The 9253-nt window shown below is 42.7% G+C and overlaps 1 protein-coding gene across 1 annotated transcript; it reads right to left on the reverse strand.

Moving 5' to 3' along the window:
* Positions 1 to 4036: 4036 nt before the first annotated feature.
* On the reverse strand, positions 4037 to 6948 carry PMAIP1 (phorbol-12-myristate-13-acetate-induced protein 1). The gene is made up of 2 exons (XM_059040951.2): positions 6792 to 6948; positions 4037 to 4244 (listed from the first exon to the last, which is right to left on the reverse strand). Exons 1-2 carry the CDS (start codon positions 6847 to 6849, stop codon positions 4138 to 4140), a joined length of 165 nt encoding a protein of 54 aa, XP_058896934.1. The 5' UTR covers positions 6850 to 6948; the 3' UTR covers positions 4037 to 4137.
* Positions 6949 to 9253: the final 2305 nt, after the last annotated feature.

Raw genomic sequence — 9253 nt, forward strand, 5'->3', positions numbered from 1 at the left:
GCCCTACCACCTTCCTTCAAAAGGTTTCATTTTAGTCCAATAATCTTAATTGGGCAAGATCTTCCATAGCTTGCTAAAGAAGCTAATATCTAACCCTCCGTTTTGAAGCTAAAGTTAAGGACATTCACAGAGCGTGACTGAGCCAGACGTCAGGCACTTTCTTACCTCATTTGATTCTCAAGATGGTTTGAAATAGGTGCATTTTACACCATTTTGTAAGAAAATAGAAATCAAGTAATTTATCCAGAGTTCCCCCAAGAGTAAGTGGTAAAATAACTGACGGATTTGAAAGTCAGGAGCCAATGACAATTGTCGGCGGAGGAACCCTGTGGTTTTGACAATAGCTGGGTGAAGAGGTGAAGCTGGAAATGAACAAACCTCAGAAGCTGCATCAGAGACCGTTAGTGAGAGAGCATGACAAAAGGAGAGAAGACTTTTTCTAAAACACTAGAAATATCAAGGGGTTATTTTGTTTATTCTATTTTCAACCCAAACCCAACCAGGCTCCATACACTGCGCGTTTCGTAATCACAGGGTAGAGGGGGCTGCAGGAGGCAGTCTGGGACCCGGACTTCTAAGTAAAGGAACCCTGAATCCAGACCTGTAACTCTCATCAATTTTCTGACTTTTCTGGTGTTCTAAAAAGTAGCCAATTTGGAAGAAGACAGTAGGTGGGTGTGACCCTCTGACTCTGAATGTGTTAAAGCAGTTTCTGAAAGCCCTTAAAAAAAAGAAGCTCCAGTTAGGGCCTGGATTGATTGACAAAGGTTTTGCTCTTGAACCATGACCTGTTACGTAAGAATACTCAGGTGATGACACAGCCAGGTGTGTTCTGTCAGGTGACCCCAACTGTGTTCAGCCTCGTATAAGAAGCAGCCCTGACAGAGTGACATCACTATCGGGGAAGCCAGAGCGCATGCGGGATTCTCATTTCCCAGAAAATACAAGTCCAAGAAGTTCCTGCAGGACTCAGAATCAATGTTGGGGAGAGGAATCTGGATGGTAGTTGGTTTTCTGTTTTTGTTTTTCTGGGGGTTTGGCTTTTTACATCCACTCTTTTACTTCTTTTAGCAAATCCTTCAGTTCTCTCTTAATACTGTCTGACATGAGGGGGGCAGGTAGGACTAGGAGTGTGATGGGAGACCTTCTTCAGAGCCCTTTGTCACCCCAATATCTGTTTCACACCACGAGGAACTCTGAAGATCTGGGTCTCTCGGTTTCAGAGGAATACCTCTGGCTTAGACAGGCTATCTCACTCAGGGTCACACAGCTCAGTAATGGTTTTGCCTTGAGAGTCTGGCTCCAGCATTTCCGAGTGGGGTGTCCTTTGCAACTCATCACTTCCCATTACCATTCTCTTTTCAAGGTGTCAGTTGTCTCCTGGGGCATCTTTCTCTCTGTCAAGGGTTTGAGGAGTTTGACAGGATTCTCACCATTTATGCTGTTCCTACCGAGTGTTGTGTATGTATGTGGGCAGAGTTATTGCAAGGGATTAAACAACCCCAAATCACAGGCCCCAGCGTCTTTAGAGAACAACTTGCTTCATTCATAGATACATGATAGATGATGGATATATAGATGCTTTTCAAATATACAGACTTTTGAGATTTTCTTTTAGATACAAGTACAAATCCAAAAGGATTTTTAATTCATAGTAGCTATTTGTCGGTCAATAGATACAATCATGTGGACATCATGCGAATTTTTTGACATTCAAATAGAGTTCTCAGAAAATAATTCTCATACCTGAAGATCGTGAAGTGTGCCCTAGCCTTCCTGTGTGATGCCTTATACAGTAGAAAAGAGCATCAAGGGTACTTTAGCAAAACGAATTAACACCAGTGGCTCAATTCTGGTTATGCAAAGAGGCCTAGGGACACGGCCGCGGACAAAAGTTCCTCTGCCAGTGACCCTCACATCAAATCACACATTGACCCCCCACCCCTTTATGAAGCCAGTCTCCCCTCCTGCTACAGTTCTGTAGCTGTCACCTCCCCTTCACCTTCCTCCTCTTCCCTCTCTCATCATTTAAGGGAGGTAATTTACTTCCCAGGACTTCAGCAGACTCAGAGGGCAGGGGCGGGTTGGTGATGTGGATCTTAGATCAAGGCTACAAATTAGGGGTATCTTTTGAGTTCTCACGCTCCAACAGGAAGGCCACTTGCACCACACCTACTTCTGCACATGACTAGCTTCAGATGAAGCAATACTTGCTGCTCACGGTACCACTAATTAGACCACGACTCTCTGTAGGCTCCTTTAAATAAATCACTCTCCTCTCCGGGCATCAACCTAAGGTACGCAGCAGCACTCAAGACCTATGCCTGGCATTAATTTCCTGTTTCACTACTTCCTTTCCCAATTAAAGTTTAAGTCCCTTGACAGCAGAAATCACATCAAATTGCCCTGTTATTGCCCACTCCCACCACAGAACTGGAACGAAGGAGATGGTTTGGTCAGGAAACTGCTGATGGAAGTCAGTTAAAATACTCTGGTTTCAGAATGAATACTCAGTAGCTTACGTGATGAAAAAATAAATACACAGAAAAGAATGGTGGTAATTTTTAATAGTTTGCAACTACAGTATCAAATTTGATATGTATATATATATATGTATAAATACAGTTACAGACCATAAATATCCACATGGCAAAATACCTGCCACTAGTCGGACCCTCCCCCCCAAAAAAATCTTTGCAACTAAATAAACTAACAGCTTAAGTAATACTGAAGAAAAACAGATGAGGTAATTTTTCATCTAAAGTGACTACAGCCTATATTAAAACATTCTTGCTGTAAGAGTTCAAGTAGTTATGAAACCCTTGTCACAAAACCCCAAAATGCAACTTTAATATACAGTTTCAAACTAAGCAAAAAATATTTTAATTATAAATAGGTAAAATAAATAAGATTGTTCCTGTTGAAATTCAATCATGACAGTATTATTTCTTTTTTTATATATCTGGGGACTTTGTTGATAGCCTGGCCAAAAAAACAATAAAATTCATGAAACCTTTCTCAAAAACTACATATTACTCTAATGCCATATATATATATATATATATATATATATATATATATATATATATATATCTTCAGATGAATACATGTATATGTATATAAATGCGATTTTCATTCTGGATGAGCAATCTGATCTTTAAAAATATATAAATGTATCCCAAATATGAAAACATGCTTAATTTCTCTTAAAAGATCACTCTTATACAATGTACACTGACTAGTATGAGAAGGGACATTTTACAGATTTTAGAAACTTCTTTAGAAACACCTTTATTTTCTTACCAACAGTTACGTTAGAATATTTGTTTTACTAAGTTATAATTACAGCAGTAAAAAGAAAAATCTGTCACTTATTTTTCATTATTCCCGGTTATGCAAAAATCCCCATGCTTCTTTATCTTTTAATATTCAACCTGCAAGAATTCTACTGGCACCAAGTAATACTTCAAATTTTTTCAACATATATTTTCCCAGTTAAGGCCCATAGGAACACATTTAATAAAAGGTCATCTGAACAGAAACCATACATTTTGAGTAAAAAGAAACTATCAAATGAGTTTACATTTTGTAGTGACCTATGAAATCAACATTCACTATGACATTCAGTGTTCTCAGAAAAAAATTTTACTTCTAACAAGATAATATATATAAACCAGATTATACATTGTTCTGGAGTTGTCATCCAAAAGTAGAAACAAACATTGAACATGTTCTGTTCCTTGGCCCCTGCCCATTGTCTAATCATTTGTCAACTCCTCATACACTGGGCAGCAGCCTTTAGCAAAAATACTAGAACAAGTCTCCAAGCAAACCCAAAATGCATAAATAATTAATTTCCTATTTTCAAAGCTCTTTCATTCTTGTTTTAAAATAAACGAAGTGTTTTTCTAATGTTCTCACCTCCCAAACGATGACTTCTGGAAAACCTCCAACCACAATTCATTTTTGATGTATCCATCTTCGTTTCCGAGGGCATCTGAAAGCACGTGAGCGCTCCTTCACGTTGTTTTTCTCCATTACAAGGCAGTCTCTCCTCTAATTGATGAAATTTGCACTTACTGGGGAATCTTCCGTTTGAAAGGAGTCTCTTCATTCTTCGCTGGAAAGCTTCTGAAGTCAGGTTCCTGAGCGGAAGAGTTTGGATATCAAATTCAGAAGTTTCTGCCGGAAATTCAGTTTGTCTCCAATTCTCCTGAACTGAATGGCACATTCAACTTCAGGATCTGAAGAGGAAAGCAAAACATCACAGTTACACTGACAACACTGCAAACCGCAACCAGCAAGAGTTAATATGCCCATCCCAGGGACGAGTTGAGTATTTATCCCATGAAGCATTATCTTAACTTTATGTGTACTTGTTTTCTGAATGTGAGAAAGGCTACTTACACACGCACACGCACACGCACGCACACGCACACAGGCACGCACGATGTAAACGAACACGTGGTGACTCTAAACAACAAAAAATAGTTAAGGCAAGAATAAAGACATTTACTTTACAATCTTTTTTTTTTTTTTTTTAAGCATCCTGGATGAGGCAAATGTTATCTTACTTTCAAAATACAGACATTTATGTCATACCCCACAAAGAGAAAGTGAGTCTTTGCCAGCCTCAGGTGATGTCATCCTTTTCTGTCCCATGTAAGATTGGTTTGGGAAATAAAAGTCAAATTCTAAACTCTTTTGTTATTTTCCAGTACACTTTATTTTGTAAATGGCAATCGTTCTGATTATGCCCTCATAATAGGTAAATCTAAATATATCCTTATCCTCATTTAAACAACTGTGAAATTTTCTCATGAAAGACTCATAAAATCTTATTCCAAAATTAAGTCCCCATTTTCTAAAACAACTTAAAATTTACATCTTACTCTAAACCAAATTCTTCCCAATCTGTACCAATCCATTGCCTCTATGGAAATGATGAAGCACAAAACAAACTAATGTTTAATTCACATGTTTACTATTTTTTATGATTAAGTATTGCAATAAACTGAACATTAGGGAAAAGTAATGTTTATAATCTAATTTCTGAGTAAACTTTTAAAGTAAATGAAGTTAACACCAAACCTATACTGATCCATAATTACAATTTTCTAGTATATTTCAAAGAGCAATTCAGCTTCTTTTTGGTACACTTCAAAATTATGATTATGATCACTAAAAATCATTATGACTACAAATTAAAATCTGATTTATTTTGTAAACAGACCCTGCAAATACCCTATTCAGGCTCAAAATAAATGAAAACTGTAAATATATACTAAAGTGGATGTTTAAATGTACATTTTAACCAATTTCTCTTTTTACAAGAGCTGGGTTAAATTTTTGTAATTCCTAAAAAAAAAAAAAAAAAATTCATAATCCCTAACAAGTTCTTTTCAGTGAGTGGGATATATTAACATACAATCCTAAAAAAACAATTATCATTCAGGCTACCATTTTAGAAGCCCTGAACCGTAAGAGAAAAAATTATCCCTTTCACCAAAAAAAAAAAAAGGCAGAAAATAGCACCTAGTTGTTTCCTTAATCTTTTTTGTTACATCTATAAATGTAACCATGTGTGGTGATGGATGTTAACTTATTATGGTAATCATGTCACAATATATACATATACCAAATCATTATGTCATACACCTAAAACTAATACAGTGTTATATGTCACTTATATCTCAACTTTTTGTACATGTCTTACCATCTAATCAAGTTTAAGAGGGACATTTCTGCTGCCCCTTATTAATGGAGGCTAAGTTGGATCGTGAAGGTTATGCGGTTTTTCGCAACACAGCCAGAACCCTCGAACATCACGAAAGGTAGACAAAGCTTTTTCCCTCCCAAACAAGAGCTAGAGAGAGCAGCCTGGTGCCCATTTCGCCATGGTCACATTGGCAATGCACCACTTCCTTTGCACGCCCCATGGGCTCTATAAAATTACACTAAGTTTAAAAGGGGCCCAATACCGTCTGATGTAACAGCAGTATGAACCACACAGATTTCCAGCCCACAGCCTTACGTGCCTTCTTTGCTACCGACCTGAAGTTATTCGATGGGGCTACATGTGATGGGGAAGGGCGTTGGAATGGATGGATTAAAAAACATTGCGGACAAACTCCTGTTCTTCTCCTATCTCATTTCTGTAACTAATTAGGGACTGTTAAAATGTTACACTTTTAACAAAGAAGCAAGACTGTCTCGGCTTCTGACCTCGGTGTTCCTTGCGGGGCCTCCGTAACCCTCCAACAGTCCTTTGTGGAAAAGCTGTGATAGTACCAAGCGACATTACCGCTTTTGTTGGTGAAACAGAGAGAGCGGAGCAGGGCACTCACCAGAGCCCGCACTCCGGAGGAAGCGGGCCTGTCTCAGGAAGCACCGGAAGGCCGTGGCTCCCGGAGCCTCTCTCGGCCCCGGCCCCACCTGCCGTGACAATTACTTTCTCCGCGTGGCTGTAGCCCGTACTTGCACTTTTTCTCCCCGTGGCCCCGAAACAGGGCACGTGGGGGTGGAAGGCAGGCGAAGGAGAAGCGGCTTTTGGCATCCGCTCAAATGCAGCTGCATCCCGATCCCAAACCCGGCTCCCTCCCCCGCCTTCTCCACGGTCCGGGGTTAAACCCCCGAAAAACTTCCTGGAGGCGTCCCTAAAGCACGTGCAAGGGAGCACACCGGGCCCGACTCTGAGACCCTGAGCAGACGGGCTGACCCTGGCCCGACCAAGGCCTCGACCCCGGCCCCCGCCTCGGCCAGGATCTCCGCGAGCCCCAGACGCTCCTTACCTGCCGGGGCCCGCGTCGGGCTCTGCTGAGCGCTCTTACGAGCCCTCCTTCCAGGCATCTCTGTAAAGCAGCCGCCGGGAACTGTGCTGCAGAATCCGGGAACTCAGTCGTCCAACCGTGGCACGTTGGGTCGGCAGGACTCGGGCAGCGCGCGGGGCGGACGGGCCGGAGCGGGCGGGAGGGACGGAGCTGGAGACTCCACGCCGTTCGCCTCCAGGACACTCGGAGTTGTGGGTACACGCCGCTGCCCGCGCTCCGATCTGATGGGGACTTCACGGTGACGTAGCGAAACTTGACGCCGGCCCCGCCCCTTTCCCCGCCCCCGCGGGCCGCCGCGCCCGGAGGGAGCGGGCGTCCGGGCCAGGCCTGCGGGGAACCCCGCGCCGCGCCGCGCGACCTGCCGGCACCCGCTGGCGACCCGCGGCGGTGCCGATCGGCCGGGTGGGGACCCGGCCCGGCCCCTATACTACTTTCTTGACCAACGCGTCAGCTGCAGGCGCGGCGGGGCCTAGGAGTCGCGAGCGGGGAAAGGTTCTCCTAGCGGGAAAGTTGGGGAGGGGGGGCCTGGAGCTTCGTCCCTATCATAAACGGGCAATTAGAGACTTTCGTAAACAAACCCCGGAAAGAGTTCGGGAAAGGACAGCGTTTAGACTCGGAGAGTGTGGGAAGTTCCAAGGAAGTGAAATGAAGAGAACACTTGATAACAATAGAAATGGTGCCGGAAGCCAAGGGAGAAAAATACCAGATTGAAACTGAAACTGCTGGGAAGTTAACTGCAAATTGAAACCCTGCAGATTGGGAGCAAACAACTGTTTGGACTTGGGCAAGCGGGGCTGGGGGAGAGAGAAGGAAAGTGGATGGGAGAAGTGGCCAGTTCTCCGCCCGGGTGAGGACTGTGATTTTGAAAGCAGAGCACATTCCCCCTAGGTAGGTCTCATTGCTCGTTCCAGATGCTTAGTAACACAAAAAATAGTAGGTCATCATGTAGACAACTTTCAGATGCCCTCATGGAGGGAGGAACGAGGTATTTGGGAGTATGAAGTTATTTGCCCGATGTCTGGCTGGTCCTTGAATAATTCCATTATTCTAAAGAGAAGGAGTCATTCGGGCTAGGCTGCAGATGCTGAGGGCTTCCTCAGACATTGTCTCACTCTGTCCTCAGAACAACCCGACCAAGCGGACATTCTTACCAACGCGACCACTTTGCAGGTGTGAAAACTGAGGTTTATAGAGATGGAGCTGCGCAAGCTCCCATAGGCAGAGTCGTGAAAGGATCTGAACCCAGGCAGGCCCATACTGAGCAAGGCCTCTTTACCCTCTGTGGCCTTCCCAGGGATCACAGTTTCTTAGAAAATGAGAGTTCTTTTTTCATCTGAGCTATATAATGCAGAGGTTGCACACTAGTTGCTGAGAGCTGCGTGGCTTCCTGGAAGGTTTTGGTTTGGTTCACAGTATTGGTCTTGTGAAAATCTGAATTGGGTACCAACATTTAAACATTGAGAGACCGCATTAAAAGCTGGGATTTCTGGCGTTCTTTGGGAAATCATTAGCTCAAAACCCAAGATTCGTTTTCCAAAAGTGCGGGGCCGGCTAGAAGCGTGGATGCAGCGGCTGCCCTTAGACGTCAGGCGGAGCTCTTTGGTCGACCACACTCCCTGCTGTTTGTTTTTCTCATTTACATTATCTGGCCCCAGTAGGCATTTGAACTTGTTTATTTACCTTAAATCACTCAATCAACACAAACCTGCAGGTATTTGTGGCTTGGTCCTGTAGAAATACAGACAATGCTGTAAGCGTGGAACAAAACTACTCTTGAATTTAAACAACTTAGTTTTGAGTGTGGTAAACACATAGGGTTAAGAGTGGACAAAATTCAGGAGTTACCACCACACGTCACAGGAAGCCCAGCAGAGATTCTGCCTAGAAAGCTGTTGTCTTGAACCCGGTGTCCCAAAACCATTCTCAAGGCTCATTTTAACTGACAATACTTAAGTAACACCATTAGCTTCTTGACTGGATAAATTAGTAAACTTCTCATCAAACCATGCACCCAGAAATGCAATATATACATTCAACGAAAGAAAAATCATATCATGTTTACCCACAAAGGGTGTGTCAGTCTTGACCTCTAACATTATCATTATGAAAGGTCATTAGCCACATGACCCATACTTGATGCAAACCTTAGGCAAGTTGTGACTTTTAGAGAATTGCAAATTTAACTCCCTGGAAGGAAAGGGGAGGAGAGAAGATTAGAAGGTGCGCTTCAGAGATGGGTCAAATCAGCCATTTATGGAGGACTTGTTAAGATTTTGAATTTGAGATGGTCCATAAACTCTTTTTCAGATCTAACATTCTATTAAGAGAATTAGAAGCTGTGTGTGAAAAGGCTTTCTTAACTATTTGGGCCCAGAGAATGACAAAATAATGATTTATCATGAAGCATTAGAATCCCCTGTTAT

This window comes from Kogia breviceps, chromosome 15, assembly GCF_026419965.1.
Source record: "Kogia breviceps isolate mKogBre1 chromosome 15, mKogBre1 haplotype 1, whole genome shotgun sequence".
NCBI lineage: Eukaryota > Metazoa > Chordata > Mammalia > Artiodactyla > Physeteridae > Kogia > Kogia breviceps.

Coding starts and splice junctions, on each gene's coding strand:
- PMAIP1 (XM_059040951.2), bottom strand. CDS start 6,849: ATGCCTGGAAGGAGGGCTCGTAAGAGCGCTCAGCAGAGCCCGACGCGG. Junction 4,245..6,791: donor CCCGACGCGGGCCCCGGCAG/GTAAGGAGCGTC, acceptor TTTCCTCTTCAG/ATCCTGAAGTTGAATGTGCC.